Source organism: Fundulus heteroclitus, chromosome 6 (genome assembly GCF_011125445.2).
Source record: "Fundulus heteroclitus isolate FHET01 chromosome 6, MU-UCD_Fhet_4.1, whole genome shotgun sequence".
Lineage (NCBI taxonomy): Eukaryota > Metazoa > Chordata > Actinopteri > Cyprinodontiformes > Fundulidae > Fundulus > Fundulus heteroclitus.
The window spans coordinates 17,206,853-17,233,352 of NC_046366.1; the positions used below are offsets into that span (position 1 = coordinate 17,206,853).

General features: G+C 39.9%; 1 protein-coding gene across 1 annotated transcript in view; it reads left to right on the forward strand.

The window, feature by feature from the left end:
* LOC105934721 (laminin subunit alpha-3) overlaps positions 1–26,500 on the forward strand; it is a 100,287-nt gene that overhangs the window by 55,650 nt on the left and 18,137 nt on the right. Inside the window, exons 32-69 of the mRNA XM_021322844.2 lie at positions 32–147; positions 1,233–1,444; positions 1,559–1,763; positions 3,297–3,441; positions 3,546–3,686; positions 4,065–4,226; positions 5,924–6,025; positions 6,130–6,213; positions 6,519–6,749; positions 12,485–12,598; positions 13,664–13,782; positions 13,874–13,954; positions 14,049–14,149; positions 14,250–14,303; positions 14,414–14,565; positions 15,322–15,432; positions 15,521–15,632; positions 15,750–15,914; positions 16,039–16,235; positions 16,423–16,539; positions 16,822–16,976; positions 17,122–17,263; positions 17,373–17,472; positions 17,572–17,688; positions 18,811–18,981; positions 19,142–19,293; positions 20,455–20,649; positions 20,724–20,872; positions 21,415–21,577; positions 21,665–21,792; positions 21,903–22,041; positions 22,143–22,232; positions 22,325–22,479; positions 22,576–22,693; positions 24,064–24,204; positions 24,295–24,425; positions 24,692–24,829; positions 24,950–25,070. Of these exons, the coding sequence (XP_021178519.2) occupies positions 32–147; positions 1,233–1,444; positions 1,559–1,763; positions 3,297–3,441; positions 3,546–3,686; positions 4,065–4,226; positions 5,924–6,025; positions 6,130–6,213; positions 6,519–6,749; positions 12,485–12,598; positions 13,664–13,782; positions 13,874–13,954; positions 14,049–14,149; positions 14,250–14,303; positions 14,414–14,565; positions 15,322–15,432; positions 15,521–15,632; positions 15,750–15,914; positions 16,039–16,235; positions 16,423–16,539; positions 16,822–16,976; positions 17,122–17,263; positions 17,373–17,472; positions 17,572–17,688; positions 18,811–18,981; positions 19,142–19,293; positions 20,455–20,649; positions 20,724–20,872; positions 21,415–21,577; positions 21,665–21,792; positions 21,903–22,041; positions 22,143–22,232; positions 22,325–22,479; positions 22,576–22,693; positions 24,064–24,204; positions 24,295–24,425; positions 24,692–24,829; positions 24,950–25,070 (5,226 nt within the window). The remainder of the gene's footprint in view (positions 1–31; positions 148–1,232; positions 1,445–1,558; positions 1,764–3,296; positions 3,442–3,545; positions 3,687–4,064; positions 4,227–5,923; positions 6,026–6,129; positions 6,214–6,518; positions 6,750–12,484; positions 12,599–13,663; positions 13,783–13,873; positions 13,955–14,048; positions 14,150–14,249; positions 14,304–14,413; positions 14,566–15,321; positions 15,433–15,520; positions 15,633–15,749; positions 15,915–16,038; positions 16,236–16,422; positions 16,540–16,821; positions 16,977–17,121; positions 17,264–17,372; positions 17,473–17,571; positions 17,689–18,810; positions 18,982–19,141; positions 19,294–20,454; positions 20,650–20,723; positions 20,873–21,414; positions 21,578–21,664; positions 21,793–21,902; positions 22,042–22,142; positions 22,233–22,324; positions 22,480–22,575; positions 22,694–24,063; positions 24,205–24,294; positions 24,426–24,691; positions 24,830–24,949; positions 25,071–26,500) is intronic.

Consider the following 26,500-nt stretch of genomic DNA (forward strand, 5'->3'; position numbering starts at 1 on the left):
CTTATTTATGTATTTTTTGTGTCTTATTCAGAATTATATCTTGCTGGTTCCTGATAGCAGTTACACCCCAGAGCTCCTGCAAGAGAGGCCACTGGATAAGTCTGCAGATTTCCTAAAACAATGCACAAGAGAAGGCTTCTATATAGAGTAGGTATCCAAAAACCAAGACGTTTTTCTCACCGTATGACATTAAATTAGACTAAAAGTTACCTGTTTTATCTCAGTTAGGATTACCAAAATGACTTCTATTTGCTAAATGATGAATAGTGAGAAAGCATTTTTTATATGTGTACATACATTTGCAAATTATTTGATAGATTCGCCTTTTAAACTGTATGACTTGGGTCAAAAGTTTTGGGTGTGTCCTTACTCAAGCTCTCATGATAGTTTGGTCAGATTTTGGTCAATTCCTCCTGACAGAACTGGTATACAGAGTCCGGTTTGAATGCTGCCATGCTTGCACTCCCCTTTTCCAACTATGTACATAACTTTTTTGTGATGGCCACTCCAAAACAACAACTTAATTCCCTTTGTATAATGAAACCTTGTTATCTGCTTAACATTGCTTTTTTAAAAGGTATTTTAATATAGTTCTGGGGATGATACGAACACATTTCAAATTCTTCTTTGGGACACAGAACCAGTCTCCTTCCTAAACATACGCTTGCTAACCATTTCCACGCTGTTCATACCTGCATATATTGTGGTGCATAATGTGGCACCTTCTATTGTCTGGAAATCATATCCAAGGGCGATAATCAATCAATAATTCTCTGCCTGATCTTTAACTTTTATTTATTTATTGTTTATTTATCCATGATGTCACACAAGGTTTTAGCTGTTGCCACAAAATACATCTGCGGGTGTGTCTCCCCATTTAAATCTCAAAAGAATATCTCTCACATTATTGTGGCATGTGCCAAACACAAAAAATGCAAACAATTCGAACGGTCATACAGCAGGGAGACTCGTAAAACAGGGAACATTTAGTCTGATTTAGTTGTCTTTTTATGCAATGTATTTATATATCTGGTATCTGTAACCTGAACTCAGTCCTCTAATAATTTATAATCTGATTGCTGTGAATATCTATATGTGGTAAACGTCTTTAGAAATAACCCTTAGTACTGTCAATTTATTTTAGAAATGCTGCCCCCTAGCTGCTGTTGTGTAGTATCAAACTCTTACTGTGTTTGAAAGAGATGTTTCATTTACCTTTTATGTCGTGCCAGACCCAGAGCCTCATCCCAGTTTTGTAGAGACTCTGCCCGCGCTCTCGTGGCAGCTTACAACGACGGAGCGCTGCTTTGCGACTGTGATCAGTCTGGCTCCACCGGGCCGGCATGTGATCCCGTTGGAGGACAGTGTCCATGCAGGCCTCACGTCATCGGGCGGCGGTGCAACAGATGTGCCACAGGATACTACGGATTTCCCTACTGCAAACGTGAATGGCTATTAGCTTTCGGCTCACAGCATTAGATTCATCTAAAATATATTTCATAGCCAGCACGGACATGAAGCTTTAAAGCTGTGGGGATTTCCGTTTCTGTTCTTGCAGCATGTGAATGCGGACGGCGACTGTGTGATGAAGTGACCGGACGCTGCATCTGTCCTCCTCAGACAGTCAAACCAACCTGTGATGTGTGCCTGCATCAGACTTTCAGCTACCACCCTTTGCTGGGCTGTGAGAACTGTGGGTGCTCTCCAAGCGGGGTGAACGTAAACGCAGGGCTTCAGTGTGACACTGTTACCGGACAGTGCAGGTAACCTGTGCAGGGTTTACACGAGCTACTGTTCATACCCAGAAATCTGCTTTTATGTGCATTCGTAAATCCTCAATGAAACATGAACAGAACATCGGAGAAAACGAAAGTGAGAAGTTCAGAAATATAAAACATCACCCGAGCATGTTTTCTTTCTCATGAAATTTCTCAATGCTTTTGCTAAAAGCTCAAAGATTTTCCCTTATGTGTGTGTGGCTGATGATTTTTCCTTCTGTGCCTGGATGCAGTTCTGGGATTTTAATTTGGGCAAAATATGCATTTGTCTGCTTGGGTGATGTTTTTGTCTTAAGCGGCATTACAAAAGGGACGCAAACAAGCCCTAGATGAAAAAATGCAAAACTTATCTTTCCGTTGCACCTTAAATAAGCTGTATTGCATTTTATTCAGGTCATTTTAGGTAATTTCCTGCATTTAAGCATTTACACTCTGATAAGCTACACTTTGTAGCCACAGCTGCCCGGGGGCAGACTGACAGAAGCTAGCTTGCCATACATCAGCGTCAGGGGGTTGAACCACTGAGCTATATTATACACTGCTATCTGTTAGAACGAGTCGCTTTGAAGCCACCAGCCGCCATATTGGTACTCCCTATTTCCCCCCAGTAACTAAGGAATATGTGCGCTACAGCATGGAATAACGAGGATTTTCTCATGTTCAGGGGGGGGCTTAAGACTTTTAAAATGTCAAATGCCATATACTTTTATGTTATGTTCTAAAAATATCAAGTACTGAGAAAGTCATGTGCTGAAATATTTTGCATTTTATTCATTTAAAAATATATATATACACAACATTTATAAATATATAAATAACAATATACAAAAACATATTTACATATGTGTATATATGTATATATGTATATATATATATATATATATATATATATATATATATATATATATATATATATAATCATACTTATATATACATATATATATATTTAATATGAATAACATGTAAAATATTTCAGCACATAATTTCCTATTACTTGATAGTGTTAGTACATCCACTGTCTGTAGAATTACCTGTGAAATGTTTTCACACATCCACAAAACTGCTTGTTGTTGCAACCAAATCCTATGGGATTCTGTGAGAGTAGTTTACAGGACAAACTCCCTAGATCCTGTGCCACTGTACCCCAAAAAATAAAGAAGGCTAGTCTGGTTCCAAGAAAAGGTTTGGTTTCTAGGAACCTAGTTTGGTTCCTAGAAAGCTAGGAACCTGACTAGGAAACCTTTCTAGTTTCCTGTTGTTCCCCTCTTGATCCCTTTTGCATTGCTAACCTCGCCAAGCAGTGCCACCCTGGGTAGAAAACCTGAAAGCTGCTGACGGTTAAAATGTCCTTTTTTATACACACATGACTTTGTAATAGACTGTAAGTTTACTGCCTGAATCTTAATCAGTGGATTTGAAGAGCTAACAGTTGTGCGGGATAACATGAGAGATATTTTTTTATTTTGATAGTGCTCTGATGATTTAAATGACATGAATGCTTTTGCGGGCCTTTTGCAGCTGCAAACCTCGCATCGGAGGCCGGCAGTGTGATCGCTGCGCTCCGGGCTATTACCGCTTTCCCGACTGTCTGCCGTGCGACTGCAGCCAGGGGGGAGTCACGTCTGAAGTCTGCCATCCCGACACAGGCAGGTGCCTCTGCAAGGTGAGCTGGGCTCAGCGAGCTGCTGATTCGGAAAGTCCCTTGGGTTTGTTCTTGCGACGCCTGGTCGTGACTCCCGTCTCATGAATGCTGTTGTGTTTTTGCAGAGAAACGTCGTAGGTGTCAGGTGTGATACTTGTCGCGAAGGGTCCTTCTACTTTGACCCCTTGAACCTCCTCGGCTGCTCCAGCTGCTTCTGCTTCGGAGCCACTGATCGGTGTCAGAGCTCCAACAAACGGCGAGGAAAGGTTGGATGATTTTTTTTTAGAGCAAGCGTGTCATACTTTTAAAAATCACATCCTTTTCAGAGCTTATTTGAGTGTGAGACAGTAAGGAGAACAATACGAGTTGTTTGATTGGAGCTATTGTTGGTGTTGTAGAAAAGACAGAACATCATTAAATAGCAAATTGTTTCATGCCATGATCATTTTTATTTTACTTTTTCAGAAGATCAGATTTTGCTCATGCTCTGTCTCTCTCTGATCTTGTAATCTTGGATGGTTCTCTGATTTCCAATGAAGCGTTAGTGTGTGACATCAAACCGCAGTAGTCCAGTTGGGATCATAATATTTACTGAAGTACAGCACAACTCCCGTGGGTTTACTCCTAAAATGTCCTGTCATCAGTTTGTGGAGATGCGTGGCTGGCGTCTGGAAAGCCCCGACCGGGAGGAGGTTCCTTCAGTGCTGAACACGGCCAGCAACACGGCAGTGGCAGACATCCAGGAGCTTCCTCCGACGGCTCAGACTCTACACTGGGTGGCGCCACAGTCCTACCTGGGAGACAGGGTGAGTCAGCTCATCCTGGACCGCTGTGCCCATGAAAAGCTGAATTTCACTGCATTTGTTCTGCTGCTTCAACACAGAAAGGAACACTGGGTGGCATTTTGCTCAAAGAAATGTTGCTAACGAGCTCACACCTTCACACGCAGCCGTTCTTTGTTCCCTGATATGTTATATAATAACTTTTAAAAAATCAAGCTGTTATTGGAGTAGCTTCCACTGAAATGTATATATAAAAAGTCTTAATATTTCACATGAATACATTTGTTCAAATACGATGTTATAAGTTAGTTGTTGTTTTTTAGAATTACTGGATGGATGGATTGATTTCTACTTTAGGTTTTTAAATTGATCAGAGTTTCTATGAACATTTTATCAGCAATCAATGACTTCCTGTTGTAGGTATAAAACGGGCTTGACACAAAGGTCTGTTTCTCTTAGCCACTCGTCAAAACGAGACAGACAAGAGAACATGCTACATGTATGAAATGATGATAAATCCCTCTTAAATGTAACAGATGCTACCAATGTTTATGTATCAACAATCTTAGCAGTCTCATTATTTAAAATTAAGAATGTTTTATCAGTCTAAACTATATTACCAATTATAATGATGCCTATGTTAAATCGGTAAATAATTTTTCCCCATTCAGTTAAAATGATAAATTCTTTCACCTTCTCAATGAGCCCAAATTATCTACTTTACAAAAAGGAAAGTGAGGAAACATTCTGAATATCATTTTTTTTTCAGATTCACAATATTTGGACTTTAGATGGATATTAAATCTAGTTACTCATAGAATCAATAATTAACTTACTAGTAATTACATTGATAAATTTTAATTCACTGATTAAGTAAAGAAGCAAAAATGCAACATAAACAAGCAAGCCATTAATCTTACTGCTTAAAGAGATAATCTGAAGTGTTTTTTTATCTAATCAAAAATGCTTCAATTTGAGATTAAAGAAGCTTTGGAGAATAAAAGGAGGAAGGAACTCCTGCTGAGCCCCCTTTTGGTCCATTGGCTCTCAATGACCCTTGGAAACAGAGAAGTGGGTTTTTCACTTCCGTCCAAAATCAGACCGTGGCATCTTCTCACGATGGTTACAAAATCTGGACCTCAGTAGGTGTAGCTCCCCCACTCCTGTCTCTGATGCTCCAGACAATAAATATCTCTACTCGCAGCTGTTTGGCTGAAAAGGTCACCCAAACCGTGTACATGTGTACAACAATCAGATTTCGAAGAGTCTCCAGCGCTACACATTCAGGAAATAGCTGCAAGATAACAACTGCTTGGCTTAACTCGCCCATATCTATAGTCAACTGAAACAAACCAGGCTGGATTAGGATCCTGGTTGGTCACTCTCAATCTCTAAAACTCTCTGTTGACGAGCTGCAGCAACGAGTTGCATTTATGCCTGCATAAAAAGTATTTATTATTAGGCTTGCAGAGTGGAGGGTGCTATATAAAACAACCATTAATACTCATATACAGATGGATTTAGTTGAATACAATATGAAACATTTTGATTTTAAATATTTTATTGCCTCTGCCAAAGGTTACCGGTGAAATTATAAATGCATACATCTTGTTCTATTTCTGACACTTTCTGTCTGTTTCTTTCTAACGTTTTAGCCTGTATTTCACTAACCCTATTTCAAGTAACCTAACAGCCGTTTTATCTTTCTTACTGACTCTTAGGTTTCGTCTTATGGCGGCTTCCTCACCTACCAGTCCAAATCCTTTGGGATCCCGAGTGAGGGCATGACTCTTATTGACAGACAACCAGACGTTGTGCTGACCGTACGTAGTGGTCCCTCTATTTCAGCCTTACTGAAAGTGTTTTTTCCTCTCAGTTATGAAAAACAAAAACAGCCATCCTTTCTTTATTATTTCACCCCCTTCAGGGTCAGGATATGAGCCTGATCCACGTGGCGTCACAGCCTCCCCTTCCAGACAGGCTGCACCAGGGCAGAGTCCAACTCTTGGAGGTAAAATAAGCGATGTTATTGTTCTCTGATGCCTGCAACTAATTTGAATGGGTACTACTACAATATGATGTTTAAGCTCACTGATTAATCCTAAAATTACAAAATATGTTTGTTAATGGTTGGATTTTAAACAGAAAATGGGGGAAATCTAACAAAAAGAAACAATAAAGAATATCCTAAGGATCAGATCAAAACTGTGACACAAAGTCGGAGGACTTTTTTTTACCTTCATATCATCTGAAATGTTCTTCTTGAGTGCAGTGGTATTTTTTGAGGATTACATTCAGTGCTCTGGTTGTTTGCAGGGAAGCTGGCGGCACGCTGGCACCAACAGGCCCGTGTCCAGGCAGGAGCTCATGATGGTCTTAGCGGGTCTGGTGGGCCTGCGGATCCGAGCCCTGTACTTCACCCAGAGCCAACGACTCAGCTTGGGGGAGGTGGGCCTGGAGGAGGCGACAGACTCGGGGACAGGAGGTCCAGCAAATACTGTGGAAGTCTGCTCCTGCCCCTCTCAGTACAACGGAGACTCCTGTGAGGTGAGAAGTTATGCTCAGACAGCCGGGGACAGAGACGTCTCTTGTTCCACATATAATGTGACATGTCCTTTAGTCCTGTACAATTCAAATGAAAAACTGGTTTGTTGAAAACATGCACTTAAACTAATCCTTTGTTAAAGTCCCTTTTGGGGCTTCTTTGGTTGGAGTCGTTCAGGATTCACATCTTGATTTGATCAGCCTACCTAGCAATAGTTCCTCAGATCTCTCAGATTGCGAGGAGACGTCTGGTTCACGTCTCTCTTTAGCAGTGGAGCGCACAGTCGCCATGATAGGAAAATGAATTATTGTGGAGCAAAATTTAGTTTTCCGTATTATCAGTCACGCTGAGCTTAGAAATGATTTGCTGACTGGGTAACGTTCTTTGTATTGGGTTTTGATAACTAAGTGCAATAACGTTCACAAGACACTCATCCCCTGTTTACAACTACAGTAAGAGTCACGGCTCCACACACACGCACACACACACACACACACACACACACACACACACACACACACACACACACACACACACACACACACAAAAACATTGCTAATAACTGTGCTGATTTCTTTCTACCTTTCTTCTTTCTTCTTGTTATGATGCGGTCGGTTCCCATAATTAATAGTGTAACTGAGCTTTCTGGGGTTGTCACCGGCACTGCATAAGGTGGATGGAGACTGGACTCAAAGCTGGGCTTTTGGGTCGCTGTAGGGCTGTGTAATGGAGATAGCTTGCATTACATCAGGAAACTTGATTATTGATTGAGTTACAGTCTAAACAGTTGCATTGTTGTATTATTTTTGTTGTATTTTTGTTCAGACATTTAGGTGTACCTTCTTGAATGCAGGGGGACTGGCCATCCATTCTGTGTGAAGGAAGTGTCAATATATGAATGTCAATTTATGTTTCCTTAAATTTACAGATGTTTATTTTCTTGTTTTGACAGAACTCTTGTTTAGTTGTAAGCACCTACCTCTTCCTGGTTTGGCTCCTCAGCAGGGTGTGGCAGCAAATGGGAGAAACAAGCTGCAGGTGCTGCTGAAAGCTCTTGGAGCAAACCATTTGTAAGGAGGGTAGAGCTTTAAGGAATTATGTTTAATTTGAAGTATTATTTTGATTGACTTTAGATTTGTTTAGTTAAATGATTTGCATTCATGTAAATATTTGTTAGGTTTCATTTATCGTTTTTGGGTGTTTTTGTGTAAGTATGGTTGTTTATTATTTTCTGATCATCCCCTTCGTTGGTTCATTCTAGCAAGACACTCAGGGTGCACTGCTATAAAAGGCAGACGTTGTTGTTGTTAAGTGTGTTTGGTGCAAGTCCTTAAATAAACCACCTCAAAAGTTATTGATGGTCCTGCTTCTATATTCAACGTGGAGCCTCCGTCGGTCGAAAGCTGACAGGCTGTTTTATTTCCAACACGTCAGTATAAAACATCTGGTGGCTTACTGCCTGGCTGCCCCATGGCAATCCTCGAGGAACATTTTACCAGCATGTATAAGAAAAACTTGTTTCTACACAACAATGATGAAACTGATTTTTATTTATGCCTCTCTAGTCAGAAATAGTGCACATTAAAGATAATACATCATTGATGTTGCAACAATAACTAACCCTAAACGTCAGGATTTATTGCCCGTTTGTTAAAGAGTGATGACAGAGGGAAAGTGAAGACCTCCATAAATGTTCTCAATGTGTTTTAGGCTTCCAGCAGTGCAGTGCTGCCTGTTCCACTTATTATCAGTGACTTTGGGCTTATTTGCAAGGTAGAGGCAATAGAGCTGGTTGCTTCTTTCTCTCACAATAACAGTGGAGTGACTTCCTGACTCGCACAAACTATTTTTACTAAATGCACCTATCAGGGCACAAAGGGATATAATTTTCTTATCACAAGCTTCCACTGCCACGTAAAAGTTAAACTTTAAAAGTAATTTATCCTGAACTACAACAGCTATCCCCTCAAACATGCTGCACACATTCGTCATGTGCCGTGTGTGTGTTTTGTGTGTGTGCAGCACCGTTTGTCTCAAGACGTGTGATTGATTGACACGTTGGTTATCGGTTAGCAGCTAGCATTAGCTTCCTCAAATTTCCTTATCTAACATTGGTTTAACGGTTGTGAAGCTAATAATTTTGGTTGCGGGATATGAGTTTTCGAAGCAAACTTTCTGCTCTTCAGGTGTAGGTACAATTGTTCTATCAGATTTAGGTCTGGACTCAGACTTGGTCAATCCAAAACTTTATATTTTCATATCAAGAATTCATTTATTCGTTGTTTTGGATGTATACATGGACCCACTATAATAGTGAAAAAAATCCGTTTTCATCTTCAGTATTCAATCAGAAAGATTTTGGTTCCAAACTGGCTTGCGTTTGGAAGTATTTATAACTTAATCCAATTTAGCAAAAGCATCAGTTTCATCCTATGAAAACCCCTCAGCATGATGCTGCCACCACCTATCACTCTGGGGTGGGTATTTTTTTCCAGTAATGTACAATATTGGTTTTGTGTAAAATACACCACTTTGAATGATAGTGTAAAAGTTTTTTTATTTATTTATTTTTTATCAGACTATAAAATAGTTAGCCAGATACTGTATTTAGCCTCCCTTGCTCCACTGTTTTCTTTAACCAGAGTCATTGAAAAAGCTTTTCAGCTATTATAAGAAACATATTGTTGCTCTAATTCCAAAAGAGCAAGGGCTAAATGAGTCCATTACATAGACTCACAATATGTTACCTGAGTATGCCATATTACCTATAATTGTGCAATATTCCCTCTGCCTGCCAAAAAAGGCAAAATTAAATGTAAAAAATAAATGCCAGACTCCGGTTATTTGTTTGTTTTACATTTAATTTAGCCATTTCTGATAAATCTAATCCTCTGCTGCTTTAGAACTATCTTTAGATTAGATTAGCTTGTTTTTTTCCCACTACTGTGAACTGTGTGTAACGTTCTGTGTGTCTTTGCCACTGTCACCACCGAATTTCTCCATTGTGAGACAGTAAAAGATTTCTTATCTTATCATATCTTATCTTATCTAGTGTAAGTATGCTCCCAATTTAAGTGGTTTAAGACAAAATAAAACAAACAAAAATGAAAAAAAAAAAGTGAAAGGATAGGAAACCGGGTGGGGCTGAAGTGGCATCTTTTATTCTTAGGGAGTTGGTTTTCGTCCTCATACTTTTTGGACTGTTCCAACATGTCTGCACAAAGTATCACACCCTTTTCCTGGAGGGAAGATTTATCAGCTGGGGAATTTGCTGGAAAATACCCATTCTGAGATCTCTACAGCAACTTTGTGCAGCCCCAGGCGGTGATATGTGGGACACTCGTACAAGCTTAATATTAGGGATTCTATAGCTGTAATAAACAGCATAGTTAATGCTTGTAGTATTGTGGTACCTGAGTATTAGTTTGATGTAGTTGCTACGGGGGAAAAAAAAAGCTTATTTTGTTTTTCTTTTGATCCAAGATATGGAACTAAGTCAATCTGCTTTTTAAAGAGCTCCTCAAAACCAGTTTGTACTCATAACATTTCCGCCGTTTTGCCCACTAAATCAAACTAGAGAAGAGATTCAAGCAACACCTAAGTAAAGAGGAGCTATTCCTGTAGATTTATTAGAGACATTATTATAAGGGAACAAAATTATGTTGTGTTGCATCTTGTACGTCTGTTTTCATAAATCTACTGGTATGCGTTTGTGTGTGTGTGTGTGTGAACCCTGTAAGATTGGGCATGTTTAAAGGAAGTTGATTATATGTGCCCAGAGGTGCTATGACATGGTGCCTTGCCTTAAAACGCAGGGTGTGTCTCTAGGCAACATAACGTTACTCATAAACCTGAGTGTACTCACCTCAGTGTTCCTCCGACGTGAGCATTTTGTCTGCGAGTACAGCCGACACACCCAGTTGTGTCTGATGAGTGTGTGTGTGTGGGTAGTGATTCACAAGTGAGTGTCGTCTGAGGATGTATGAGTTTTCTTTCATTTTAAGACAGACCAGTGGTTAAAAAAATAAATTGTGAAAATTACCACCCAAGTAAACGCAAAGTTTTCAAAGTATCAGGATCTTCACTGACTTTTAAAAATATTCATACAGAAGGACTTGAACTGTGTCAAAAAAAACAAAAAACCAAAAAAACAAGACAAAAGAAGAAAAACATTATCCATCTGGACTATATGATGAATTTAAGGGTGCGGTTTTAACTTTGTCTGCTAGTTTTATTTTAAAATAAAAGATTCCATTTTGGTTCAGTTTGGTTTATTGTCACTAACAAATCCAAGTTTAAATTTCAGAGGTAAACAAACACAGTTGCATGTGGGATGGAAATTGGCTGGGTTGTCTGTGGGTTACATATTGGCCCCATGCTAATTCCTTATACAGGTTTGATGCAGGTCAGTTCTGGATAAAAAGATGGACCGATATTAGTTCTAAAAGAGTTGCACAAATTGAAAACATTTTCTCTATACTCATGTGAAACTCTGCTAAGACCTACATTAAAGTTTTATTTTGTCTACACAAATGGTGCCATGAAAGAAGCCGATTGGGAGCCAAAGCCCACTCAGTGCTAATCCAGCTGATGTAGCCCATTTATAGACATGTCGGCTGGAAGGTAGCCCCCAGCACTATTGTCCACTACCTCATGGTACATAGCTTTATGTTTACTATACACATAATAAAATGCTTTTTATTGTGAATGCTATTGAAGGTAGCTGAAGTACAACTAGTGGCACACATACCAGACTTTGAAAACCACAGTTTCTTTTAGCTTTAACTAAAGCCCAACAGCCATCGCAGTTCATGTAACTTTGATGTTTTTACTTTAAGGAGGTTTGATGGCCGGTCCATGCATATCCTTGGGCTTGAGCTTGTTCGTCTGTCTAAATGCATATTCAACCATTAAGGTCATTGTGTGCGTGCGTTTTTGAGTAGCAAGTAAAAGAGAGAAAGAGAGACGAGCATGTAAACACTTGCATGTGAGTGCTTGTATGCATCGAACAGACTCATGCTGTTCTGTCCGGCTGACTCAGGTAAATGGGGTGTGTCCTCATTGTGTCTCCGTGTGTGCACGTTTAAGAGCCTGAGACAAGGGGGAGCAGGGAGCTATTTCGCAGAGGACAAACTCTGGGAATGTCAGATACCTGCATGGATAGGCGTTGGCGTAAAGGGGATCTGTTGTGGAGCCTGATAGGCTGGGCTGTGGTGGGGCTTTGCTGTGCTGGGCACAGACCCAACAGCAGACGAGAGCAAACCGGCCACGCTCAGCATCATGGCATTTCGGATCAGAGGACTGACTACCAGGCATCTCAGCGGATAGAGTATCCATCTCTCAACAACCAAGGACAGGTCATTCAGTATCCCTCAGTCTCTGATGCTGGTTCTCAGCTTCAGGTAAAAACCTGCGCTGCCTTGTATTTTTGAAGGGATCTTAGTTCACCTCAGCTGCTGCTTACTCCGTGCTTCGTCCTCAGACTGTCACTGATTAAAATGGCTGTTATCTCTTAAAGCAAAGGGCAAGTTTCTTTGTTAATATGTCATGAAGCTAAAGTCAGCCTGAGCCGATTGTTATGTGTGGATAAAAGCATCAGAATCTATTGTATGTGGGATTAAACACGAGACCCAGTTTGGAGGAGATTGCTAAAGTTTCACTATTGGTAACTGCGATCACAAATAAACTGCAAATCAGTGTCCTGAACTGTGTGCGTTTGTTGTTTGTTTTCTTTCAGAAATGTGCTCCTGGATTCTACAGACAGGGCAGCAATCTGTTCTTTGGCCGTTGTGTGCCCTGTGAGTGCAATGGTTTGGCTGACGAATGTGAAGATGGGACAGGGAGGTGTCTGGTAAGGAATCTCATGAACTCTTAACTGGAGATGCACCAAGAAAGCGGCTCGTGACCAGAATCGGCCGATTTCAGCACTACCGATGTGCTGCTTGCTAAATCTAGTAACAAAATGAGCACTTTTTAAAATATTAATTGGAATAGCAAAATCTCAATCAGCAAATGACCGGTGAAAAATCAATTTTTCTCACACCGTGAATGCACCAAACTTTTAAGTGCTCCAAAATAAGGCTAATAACACTTTTTAGTGTAGAAGTTGCTTCTGAGGGAAGAAGACTTTGAGTCAGGTATTTGTTGGATCGGTACGGTGTTTTAAAAACTGTCAGTGCGGGTAAAGAGATAACGAGACCCCAGCCGTAGCTTGAAGGCTAAACGTATTACAGGGGAGCTGTTCTGTTTTGAGCCCGTCTGTTATCGGACATGCCAGATGTTGAAACGCCGTCAGCCTTTTGGAAAACTCAAAATTTAACAAAGGTTTACTCTCTGGGAAATACAATCGGAGAATGCTGTTTCTTGATAGTATTGCTGCCTATTGGTTTGTCCTTGTTTTTAAAACGGTATTAAAACCCTGTTTTTACGGCTTCTTGTATAAGTAATTAACAAACACATGTGACAGGAAAGACTGGAAAGTACTATTTACCGCAACAAAAAGAAAAAAGCTTCTGAAGATAAAATGTGTATCGGCAAGTTAAAGCTTAACAAGACGTGATCCTCAATAATAAACACTCCGTTCAATTTCTCCCAACAATTTCCCCTCTTGCCGTCTCCTTTTGTTCTTCTCCTCAGAGATAGGAGTGAGCTTTTATGCTCTTTTAAGCTCTTCAAAGTTATGTTATGCAAGACACTCAAGACTGTGCCTGTGCATGCTTTGCCCTCATTGAGCCACATATTTACAGCTTCAAACCAAACAGACACAGTTGACTGAACTCTCCTCTTTGTGGCGTTCATCCACAACATTCTTCGGTGGGCTTGGGAGAGAAAGACATCCGATGGTGTAATGTTACTCTGACTTCATCGTGCATCCACTCAGGCGGCGGATTAACGGGTACAATTATGACGTTTTCAGAACTGTAAGGACAACACAGCTGGGGACCGATGCGAGCGTTGCAGAGAAGGTTATTACGGCAGCGCGGCACAGGGGACGTGCCGGCTGTGCCCGTGCCCATTCACTGTGCCCTCTAGCAGGTGGGTGAGAAATGTAGCTTTACTGCTTTTGCTGTTTTCTAATTGCGACTGTTTCGGGAATAACAGTGTAATCCCCGTGATTCGTGTTCAGTTTTGCTGTAAGCTGCGGAGACGTGTCTGGAGACATCCAGTGTGTCTGCAAACCGGGCTACACCGGAGTCAGGTGTGAAAGGTGAGTAACCCACAACGCGCAGTCTGGACTGCTGCTGGGTTATGTATTCATTGCCCAATTTGATGCTTATTCGTTAATGCCTTCCCTCATGCAGCTGTGCACCTGGTTACTACGGTGATCCGCTGATCCCAGGAAGAAGTTGCCAGCCATGCAATTGCAACGGAAACGGAAACAGCTGCGATCCCAAGACTGGAGGTTAGATTCTGCGCTCGTTCTCTTCAAAGTATGTTATATTTTCAAATCACTTTTAAATTCAAACATACCGTGTTTTTTTTTTTTTTTCACTGCCTCGTAGTCTGCAAGAACTCTCTTGAGCCAGGAGACACAAACACAGATGAGCGCTGTCAAGGTAAAATAAATAAATAAAAAATAGTCACACCAGAGTTCAGATGGGATCTCATGCCGCTCATAGTAACCCGAGTGGGTTCTTCTTCTGTTGGACCCTTTTTTATCTTTCAGAATGTGACAATTGTGCTCAAACTTTACTAAATGACTTGGAAAAGCTCGATTCTGAGCTGGCAAGGATCAAGGCTCAGCTAGACAACGCTTCTGTCAGCGGAGCTTTAAAGGAAAGACTCGACAAGCTTGAAAAGGCTGTCTCCGACACTAAGGTAATATGTGGCACAAAGCTGCACCCACAACTCCAAATGCTTTAGGTGTAGCAGGTACAATATACACAGAATATGTTTACAGTTTCACAATAGCTTCATTTAACGCCTTGCATATGTATTTACACCCCATATCTGGTTCACGTTCTGCCACATTACAACCACAGACTTCGGTGGGCTTTAATGTTAGCTCCTAGCAGCACTATACACAGCTGTGAAGTGCAGGGAAAATGCTACATGGGTTTTTTGCTTTTTTTCTCTGCAACATAGCCTATCTTTTAGAGACTCTTACAAGTTTTCTTCCAGTCCTGCCTTGTATTTAGCTCTGTCCATCGTCACATCGGTTCAGTCCCACAGCATGATGCTGCCACCTCCATGGTTCATGGTGTGAATGGTGTTTCCATTAAGTTTTCTGACTTCTTATGACTTTTTTTTTTCAACAAAAGCTTTTTTTATTCCCATATTCTAAAAAAGTCAGGTTTGTGAATTGCAAAATTGATAGCTGTTCTGTAAATGGATTCCCACACCGAACCCTATTAATCTTTTCCTCGTCTGGCCTATCAGTTTATATTCACATTGATGATAGACTCAACGCTGCTCTGTGAGATGTTCATGATAATCTTTCTCTACAAATGTTCTCTAACCTCTGAGGCCTTCACAGAATAGCACTTCACGGAGCAGCTCACCACATCACACCATCCCATTACAATGAACTCTAATCAGCCCATTTAACATTTTTTTTTTTTGTTGTTGTTGCAGATTCTTGTAAACAAATTCAGCTCTGCCATTAACACGCAAAAGTCCAAAGTGGACGGGCTGGAGGAAGACACCGACAACCTTGCAGATGATATTAAATCCCTGAAAGACAAGGTTTGATAATAATGCCTCACATTTTAACAGGCAATTCTAGTATGCAATTTGAGATGCAGGTCTGTAAATGTGACTTTATTTTATTTAGGCTGATAAGAATGCTGGTGAAGCTGACAAAGCAGTGGACAATGTTGAAAAAAGCTACAAAAGGGCAAAAGAACTGGAAACAGAGATTGAAAAATTGCTGAAAAAGATTCTAGGTAGAAGGAAACACAAAGCTCGTTTTCCCTTACTCTATCATGACCTTATTATTTTAATTTTTTTGCCTGTGCTATGGCCTCCTTCTCACATTGCTTGTAATCTGTTGTGCTTTAAAGATTTACTCAGTCAGATCAAGAATGACGGCAGAGGGGATTCATTGCCTGCCAATAGTTTGACTGAAATGCTGGAGAAGGCTCAGCTCATGGTGACAGAGATGAAGAACAGGAACTTCACCTCTCAGAAGACAGCTGCTGAGAAAGAAAGAGATGAGGCGATTAAATGTAAGTTTCCTTCTACGGAATACCCTAATGGTCATCACGGAAGTAGCGGTTTAGGAATAAAAGTCATGCGTTACAACTGAGTAGCATTTGCAAGGACACACTGTGCTCCATCTTTAACTTTTAGTGCTCGACTACATCAAGACTAACTTTAGCAAGCAGTGCGACCAGAACGAGGCTGCAGCGGAGAAGATCCGGAGCCAAATGAAGGACTACAATGCCAAGCTGAAAGAGTTGGAGAAAGCTTTGGAGAAAGCAAGAGACCTGGTGAAAAAAGCGAACACCCAAAACGGTCTGAATGATCAGACTCTGAACATCCTGAAGGTAATCAGACAGACGCTCATGGTGCTGAGCTTGTTAGTTAATAATTCAATGAAAAAAAAACAAGTATAATCACATTTGTAATGGTGTTTTGTGGATATAGTGCCAGATGTGTCATAGGTTATGTGAAATTGTACAATGAACACAGTTGTCAGCACACACGTTCAGTCGATTTATATGTTCCCCACAGAAAAGGGTTGAGGACCTAGAAAAGGAGCAGAAAACGGTTAAGAACCAGATAGCTATGGCTGAGGACGAGCTGAAGAAGACCGAGGATTCGGTCAAAATGCTCTTGGACGGCAAGACGGTACATTTCACAAGATCTTTTAATCAAAGTTTTATCCACAATTTAAGCCATAAACAGGCAGATTGCTTCCTTTTTTGCCTTTTTCTGTCACGCTTAAATATTTTAGTTCGTGAAACACATTTTAATGTCAAACAAATGAATGACGAGAAAAATATAAATTGCAGTTTTCCAATTATCATTTGATTTTTTTAAAGGGAGAAAAAGCTTTCTGTACCAACCTGGACCTAGGCGAAGGGCACAAATATAATGCACGTAATCCTCTGCCTTCTTTTTGTTCTGCAGGACTTTGAGCAGCTGGCTGCACAGCTGGATGATGCCAAGACTGATTTGACCACAAAGGTGAACGAACTCACCAAGGCGGTAGCAAAGAAGGACCTTGTGGAAGATGCTGAGGAGCATGCAAAGAATCTAACCAAGCTTGCTAAAGAACTTGAGGAGTAGGTTTATTATTGTTTGCATAACAAAGGCGTATTAAAGAAATTACTACTCTTGCATCGAATAATTTAGAGCTTAGGCATTGCTGATCGGTCATAAGCTCTGAAAAGGTTTCTGTAACAACCTTTTACCGTGTTATTGTAATAGGGCTGTGAAGAATGCAAGCGGACGTTCTGAGGTGCGTGATGCGAAGGATGCTATGGAGGCCTATGAGAACATTACACGTGCCATTAATGCTGCTGAGGCGGCCGCTAAAGAGGCCCAGGATGCTGCAGACAGCGCCCTGGATGTACGTATTTAAATTCAGTACATGAACCTGCAAACTTGACACAATAACTGTAAAATGCTAAACAAAGAAAATTACATCTTGGAAAATTGTTATTTCTTCACCTCTTTAGAACATAAACAATGAGAAACTCACAGATAAAGCCAAAGACCTGAAGAAGAAGAGCAATGAGCTGCTGAAGCAGGCCAAGGATTCAGAAACAGAACTCCAGGGTATTAAAAAACAAAAAAACTAATTTTGATTCAGAATTTTCTAATTACTTAAACTCTTATGTATGGTGCCTTTTTACAATTTCATAATTTTTTTTACAGGCAGTTCCGCTGACCTTGATGACTTGAAGAATCGTTTGGCCAAAGCAAAAGAAAAGAAAAACAATCTTGAGAAAGACCTCCTTGACTTTCAGAGGGAATTAGGTGACATTAATAGAGGTGAGGTAGAGAAAAATCACGCTGCCTTTTAGAATCAGCGTTAAGGTTTTATTAAGGATATGACAATACATCCTGATCACAAGACGACACGGGATACTGGGTTCATAAACACTACACAGGATTTCAGGAATAATTAAAAAACAGCTAAGAATCTTGAAATTTTTTGTTTATTATGACCAATAGAATAAAGGTTAAAGGTAAATGTGTCTATTATAAAAACCTGTAATTCATGTCAAATATTCCAGTCAAGGGTTTTAAAAAATCTCTGTCCAGTGTACAGTTCTCCCTTTCAAGTTTGAACAGTTTAAAGGAGCAATAAGCAAAATTTCATTATTTTAGAAAGAACAAAAAAAAATTGTTTCGTGAAGAACTAAAGGTATCTTTTTAGATGGACTGTGGTTAAACGTCACACAGCATTTCTCTGTGTTGTTCTCCAATCTCTGGTTTAAATAGCATGCGGGTACATGCAGCTGCCGCTCAGGGCTCAGCCACTCCCTGCCCTTAAATGCCACCGCCAGGCACAAAATCACAGAGACCACGCCCAGTTAATCAAAATGTTTTCCTACTTGCAGCATTATACAGATATGAGTTACTTACTTCTTCACTTGACATGTTCCTCTAAAAGGTGAGGCTGTTTTGCTGTTTTTTTGTCCTTTGCAAATATGTGCATACGGGTGCCGAGTGCTTGAGCGAGGTAGGGAGAGGCGTGGCTCGATACACGGCTTGTTTTGGTCTACAGACAGTGTTCAAGCGCTACCTAGAGGTGAAAAATCGCTTATTGCTCCTTTAAGGATTGTAAGATTTACTCCAGACAGATTCATAAACTGCGGGTTTATTACTTTATTTATTATTAGATTTCTTATATCAATGTAAGGATCTGCTTAAAGCATTCGTCTTCATGTCCATCACTCATAACATTAGTATAAACGTATTTCACCAGACAAAGTCCTATGTCGACAGCACGTGCAACGCATAATCTGGGATAGACCTTATTTTGACAATAAACATAGTGACATTTTAATATGTTGAGATCTCGTTATGCTCCTGAGTTTGATACGAATTCTCTCTTGAGGAAGGCATTTCTGTCTGCTTTAACTGCTTTGTATTGTGTTTTGCAATTAGACGAGATTGGGAATGTGATTGACGAGGCCAAGAAGAAAGCAGCTTCAGCCAATAACACAGCTGCCAACACTATGGAAAAACTCAATAAGATTAGGAAGGAGATCGGTAAGATCAGCGTGACTCCTGTTAACGCCAACCTGAGCAACACCCTCAAAGATGTGGACGCCACTGGTGAGATTTCTGATAACTTTAAGGATACTTATCTGTGCTTTTTCGTTTAACGTCGCTAATTATCACACTGAACAGATTTGTGCGTAAACAAAAAAAAAAAATGACGACAATACCATTTTTAGACATTAAGCTCTTTTCTTCTCCCAACTTTTAAACCCAGTAAAGGATTTGCTGAACACAATACCATCTCTGAACGACAAGATCTCCGAGGTCGAAAACCTGACCTCTGAGTTCTCAAGTACCAGAAACATATCTGAGAACATAAAGAAGATCAAAGAGCTCATTGAGCTAGCCAGAGATGCAGCTAACAAGGTGAGGGCTGTCAAACTCTTTAGAGCACTCGTGTCTGCTAACATGTGCCATGACAAAATACTGCCGCCCTGTAACATTTCTTCTGTTTTGGTTTCGCTGTCACACGTCGATGTTCATATAAAAATAATTGATACAAAACACACGTGCCTCCCTCTTTAAATCGATAACTTTTATCAGCAAAATTCATGTTACTTCCAGGTCATTAGAATCAAGAAATCACTTAAACAGAACTACCATGTTTGAAATAGGGTAAAATGTATTAAAATCCAACACATCAAGCTCCAATCTAAAGGAATTCAAGAACAGATGAGAATCAAAGGTAATGGCTCTTGAAAGGCCTGCAGAGCCCTTTTTGAGGTTTCTTGACTGCAGGGAAGAGGCATCATCTACAAACTGAGAGAACAAGGAACAGTGGTGAACCGGGCGACATGCCATTGTTACTCCATGAAACCATCAACAACTCGTCCAGGAGGCCACAAAAAAAAAACAAAAAAAAAAACACTGCAGATCTCACTTGCCTCAGTCAAAGTCAGCATCCATAATTCAACACAGAGAAAAAAACAAAACACTAAGCGGAAATGGCATCAGTGGGAGAGTTCAAAACCACTGCTGGCCAGGAAGAACATTATCTGATTTTTTTTTTATTTTTTGCCATGGACTAGTCAAATCCATATTTAAGTCTGATTAAGAAGATGTAACATAGCCTTAATTAGGCTGTTTCTCCTCTAAAACCCTCCAAATGTGGCTGAATCACAACAATTTTACAAAGAAGTGTGGGTTTAAATCTCCCCACAGCGTTCTAAAACACACATCATCAGTTACAAACACATGACAGCAGTTGCTGCTGCTATAGTTGGCCAAGAAGTTAATATGTTACAGCGGCATTTATTCCCTTACTTGCATAAGGACAATTTGGTTTGAATACCATATCTTCTTTAAATGAGATAATAATTTAAAAGCCGGATATGGTATTTGCTCAAGTTATCTTTATACAATATCAAAATTGATATGAATTATTTTGTGTCAGATTTGGCAAAAAACTAAAGAAGAAATGTGAAAGGGGCAAACACTTTATACAGCGCTGTATAATCTACACCTTTTAACGGCATAGGGCTGAGTTTGTACATGTTCTGATAACATCTCGTCTCACTTCCTTCTCAGATTGTGGTCCCCATGAGTTTTACCGGGGAGGGTCATGTAGAGCTGCGCCCGCCAAAGGATCTGGATGACCTGAAAGCCTACACCACCATGTCTCTGTCGCTGCAGAGGCCCAAGAACAGAGGAGACGGAAGACGCAGGCGCAGACAGGTGGCAGACAGTGGAGACGTGTTTGTGTTGTACCTTGGCCACAGAGATGTGAGTGAATCGAAATCCAAGCTGAATTTACCTGGAAATTTTCCTCACAAGTCTAACAAAACGATGCTCTGCAGTCTTCTAAGAATTACATAGGCATGGTGCTGAAGAAAAACCGCTTGTACGGGCTGTACAAGCTGAACGGGCAAGAGTACGAGATCGAATCTGGTTCAATTTCCACCTCTGCCGACAACCCGGCCATATTTGATAAAGTGGACCTGCGCAGGTAAACTGCTGCTTCACATCAGTTCTGCTCATACCTTTTAACATTTTGTCTTTAAATATAATGGTGAAGTAGAAGGCGTACGTGTAATGGTTTCTGACTTAAGGCGTCGGAGGTCTCTTCACAGAACATCTGTGAGCAAGCAGCCACATGACTACCAAGGAACATAGGAGATAAGTCAGGGGAAAAAAAAGTGTGGAGGAGTTTAAACCAGGGTTTGGATTTAAAACAGTATGGCAAGCTTTGAGAATCTGGTGGAGCGCTGTTTAGGTGCATCCTCTGAAAATGGCTGTTTGCCTAATCTGACAGCCCAGAGAGGGAGGACGTTAATCCGAGCAGCAGCCAGAAGGCCCAAGAATGGTCCAGAGATGCATATCTATAAATTAAATGACAATAATATATGTTAGGGTTTGTAGTTGTGATGTAAAGAAAGAATAGTAGGGCACTATATTTAAATGAAGCTAACTTTATGTGGAAATGGCAACAAATGGGAGCAGTGGAACTGTAACGAAAACGAGGACCTTCTTTTCTTTCTTATGACTCAGAATGTACCAAGACGCAGAGCTGAATCTGACTAGTGACGTAACCTCTGGAAAATCCAGTGAGCCTTTTCAGAAGACCAAACAAGGAATGGAGAGCAAGAACCTCCTTGACCTCAGTCCTGATGACGTTGTCTTCTACGTTGGAGGCTATCCCTCCAACTTCACAGTGAGGAGCTGTAGCATTAAATTCATGGAGAAGGTTGCACGCTGAATAGTCATAATCAAGGTTTTCCCGTGCTCTGTTTCTCTGCAGCCGCCTCCCTCCATGAGATTCCCAAAGTACACGGGCTGCATCGAGTTCAACTCGTTCAACACCAAAGCTGTGAGTCTCTACAATTTCCAAAAAGCAGAAAAGATCAATGCCAAGACTCCCTGCAAGAGGTAAGAAGACTAAAGATTTCAAGGCAGTGGTATCCATTTGTTGCCATTGAGTCTACATATAATTTCCAGAGTTTGGACTGAACTAATTTTCTGTGCCTGGTCCCTTCTAGGTTGTCAGCTGCAAAAGACTCAGACTACTATGAAGGCAGTGGATATAGCAGGGTGCTGTTAGAACAAACACTGAGCAATTTTGAAATACAGGTCTTCACTCGGTCTGAAAATGCTCTACTCTTCTACATAGGAGATGAGGTGAATGCATGTTTTATGTTAATAAATCCATTTCATTATATTTCTAAATGAATTACATTGTATAACAAGGTTTTGGCACTACTTCTTTTTTTTTAACACAGGACAATTACCTAATGGTGACTATAGAGAATGGTGTCCTAGTTATGAGAAATGGCCGGAACCCAGAACCGGAACCCGGAAAACAGTTCCGAGTAAGGAAGTTTTTCTTTTTGTCCTCTGATTGGTCTTCTTTTGAGTTTCATTTCCTTCAGAATTAATCATTTTGCTTCACTTTTCTTTCCAGACGGACAATTGGTTCACATTTAGGATATTTATAAGAGAGTCTGTCATATTTGTGCCTTTGTCTGGGGATAGACTTGAGACCACAAACGAAGGATACAATTTCGACACTTATAAAGATTTGTACATTGGCGGTTTACCGCGAGAACTGAGGGAAAGGTACGTATTCGTCAGCATTTCTATGATTGATGATTGTGTTGCTGCCTTTTTCCAATGAGAACTGTAAATAACTCTTTTGTTTTTCTTACATTAAAGATGGAACATCACCACACAGCCATTTAAGGGATGTTCAAAAACTCTAAAAATAAACAACAATTTTAAAGTTCCTGATGAACAAGTGGGAATCAGCAAACGCTGCAAGGAGGATTCACTGGTATGCCTTTCAACATATTAACACAGACTAGCTACATTATTAGTGAGGTAGAGTGCACATTTCCATTATGAGCACCATAAGTAATTGTTAAAATCCCTAAAAATTAATCCCGGGTGATTTTGGAAAAGTCCCACTTTTATATTGAGAGAAACTGGTTCAGTGAAAAGAGATTCACAGGAGGCACAAATGTCGACACCCTGCTGTTAATACTTTCCGTAACCTTCAGTCTTTTCTCTGCCAAGTTTAATGAATGGATGTGGTCAAGTTTTCTTTTGATAAAAGTGGCTAAATGTTTGTGGCCCTATTTACTATATTATTAAAGCGAACGCAACAGGTGTGGTTAATGAGAATCACACACTTGTTGTATTTGACATTTTCCATTTTTAAGAAGCGTTTTTAATTATTTTTGTATTTATAATTACTGCTGGGGGCCAGGTTATATTATTATATCAGTGGTGCCTGGGGCCCACATTTTGCCATTTCAAAGGCCACACTTTGGAAATCCTTGGTCCAGATTGTCCAGAGTTCTGGGTTCTCATCAGATCACACCACTTGGTTTCAGTGCAGTTTTCTGGGAGAAACCCACAGATTTTTTTTTTCAAATGCTCATGATGCCATGCACTCTAACAAAGTTACCTGGGCCCTTGGAGGAGAAACCATCACAAATTTGGCAACCCACTGCATTACGGTGCCTACACTGTACCTAACAGTGGGAAAGAGGTGCTTTCCTATCTTGTCCATATTTGTTTCATACCAGGCCTATCCGGAGTGTTTACTAAAAACTAAATCTTAGTCCTAATTTACGAAAGCACATGGAGTCTGATTGTTGCCATGGAAACTTTGATGCCACTCCTTACTGCTGTTCTCTAGCAGGGAGCCTTGGAGATTAGTTTACTTCTCTTACCATCCTGTTTACTGTGTAATGAGGCAAGATGAACCTAAGTTCTCATCCAGTCAATTGTTTAAAACCTTTTAATTATTGTTCACACTGTAGAAATGGATGATGTCTGATCAAAGTCACAGAGCACGAATTAATGAAAGTAAAAGTAATTATTTGATGCTGAACTTAAGTAAGTCCACTTTATTTTCAGTTGAAATTCTTGAAATTCACATCAAAACTCATTTTGCATGAATAATTTCACAAACGTGGTGGGTGTAAGTAATCTTTGCATGTGCACCTAAGAGAGAAAACGATAATAAGGCAACTCCTATTTCATCAGTTTTCCCCACCTTCAGATATGGGTAACCGAATTAAAGTCCAGATTTTTATTCGTTTCAGTATGACATTGTGCTACTGTAGTCACAGATTATTTTACTTTAAACCTTTTTGCACATGTGTCAACTACTGTGTGTATGTCGGTTCTGTTTAGGGTTTATTCAAAGGACAGTTCAGCTTGGGGAGCTACCTCAAAGGAGACCTCCAGGGCTTCAGTCTGGACAACGATGTATCCTTGTCCCTCGGATTCAAGAGCACCGAGACTCAGGGCATTATCTTGCAGAACAAACAACAGGTAAATTTACCACGTCATCTTGCAATCATCCCTTTTAATATGCATATTTTTGTAAGCGCAAAAAAGGCTCATCGTGGTTTAATCCTCCAGGCAAACCATATCAACCTTGCAATGGAAGACGGCCATTTAATTCTGCACTTCAACAACAAGAGGTGGAAATCAAACAAGACGTACAACGATGGGAATTGGCACTATGTTACTGCCACCAAAAGAGATGGAAGGTATAAAATAGAAATTTGTTTCACGTGCAGAGTAAGCAACTAATAATGTGATCTGCCTCATTCTATTGAGACTGTGTAGTTTAGTTTTGTTTTGTAATTTTGCACCGGCTCATGAAATCACTTAAAATAAATTGAAAGTGGTGTTATTCTAAAGTAAAATACCTAAGGGATTCTCAATGTTCACTGATAAAAAGCTAAAAGAATATCAAGTATAGTACAAATCAGAAAACAAATATGCATTCAAAATAATTTCTGCTGTTTTTAAGAATTACGCTGCAGGTCGATGATGAAGACAGCGGTAAAGAAGAAAGTGGCACCGCACCTGTCATACCTAACACAGATGGGTCTGTGAGGCTTGGAAATGAGAATTTCAAAGGCTGCATTTCCAACTTCTACACTAGACGGTAACTTTTTATTATTTTCTGGGCTTATTTAAAGTTGAACATTTGTGTGATTTTGGTTGTTTTTGTACCCACTGTTTCTGCTTAGGTATGTTTTGTATTTGATTTGGTTTGTGATTGCAGGCCAGACAACCTGTACAAGCCTGAGGACTTAAGCAGTTTCCAGAAAACTGGAAATGTCCTGATAGATATGTGCACTGCCAGCAATCCTCCTCAACTGATAACGGACAGCATGGCTAAAAAGGTGAGCTTTGAGATAATTACCCACCTGAAATACAGATCAGAAAGTTGATTTAGGTAAAGTTAAGGGTATATATATATATATATATATATATATATATATATATATAAAAGATCTAGTAAACAGGCAACATTTGGAGGGATTTAAAAGCGCCCTGTGTTGTGCCCAGTCTGCCTATATCCCACCACAGTGATGAATGACTGCCTGAGACAAAAAGTTAATCTGAAACACTAAGAATTAGCAGCATTCAGGTAAGAGCTTGTAGCATGTGCTCTGGTTCTGACTAGCATTGTTACACTGCAGCACATGGGCACAAGTATTGGGTTGTTGATTCCCTTAAATCCAAGATTCATGTTGTTTCATAGTCCTTGAGTTAAAAAAAGTTTCCGACACAATGCCTCTTTTGTTGAGTGAGAATAAACAGTCACACATTCGTCTGATATATTCCAGCCAAAATGGATTTTTAATGAAAACAATCCATTATATGCCCACAACCATAGAGGATGAAAGCTTTCAAGATAGATGACTTTGCATCAGGAACAGCTCCATGTGTGGTGGAGCCTGTTTTGTTTTAGTGGGCGTGATTCTAAAGGCTCTTTTTCTTCCTTCAGCAAAGCATTTTTTTATATTGATCTGCTTTGGAAACAAACCAAAAGATTGATTTGATTCATTTTTGTTTTGTGCTTTCAATATTTTAAGGTTTTCTAGTTTTGAATATTATATGCACAGTTTAAATAAGTTTACCATGTGTCTACTTACCTGGATCACTATTTAATGCTGTGAAAAATCTATGTTGTTACTTATTAATCTGTTACCTAAAACGATACTTGCTTTGTCTCTCGTGAAGTAAGTCATTTCTAGCTTAATTTTACTGTCACCTTTATTAACCTTACCTTGTTTGCATTAAATTTTGCTGCCTCATTTTCCAGAGATGAAGAAGAAGAACCCAAATACCTGCGGATCACGACAAGAATCTAACCCTGAATCATCCAACCCTGTTTGTCTCCAGCTTATGCACGAGCTATTTACAGTGTACTCCAATAATAAAAAAAAATCTTGTATGAATGCTTCAGTACCCATGCCAACAAGAAATTGTATTGTATTTTATCCTCTATTGTCAGTTCTATTTAAATTCACCCTTCTCCAATCTTGTGAATAACAACCTTGAAAGGATAATGGCTCTTCTCTTTCCTCCATGTAACCCTTTTAACAGTTATTCACAAGCACCTTGCTTTTAATGCACTGATGACGCAGAATCATGCCTGATGGTGAAATCATAAAAAAACATGTTCTGATCACAGCTGGTTTTAGCAGCTACTTCCACCACCTACCTCCTAATCACATGTCGTTCTAACACACTTTGATATATATCATGTGAATAATAAATAACCAGATAGTTGCATTTCCTGCAAAAAAAAAAAAAAAAAAAAGCG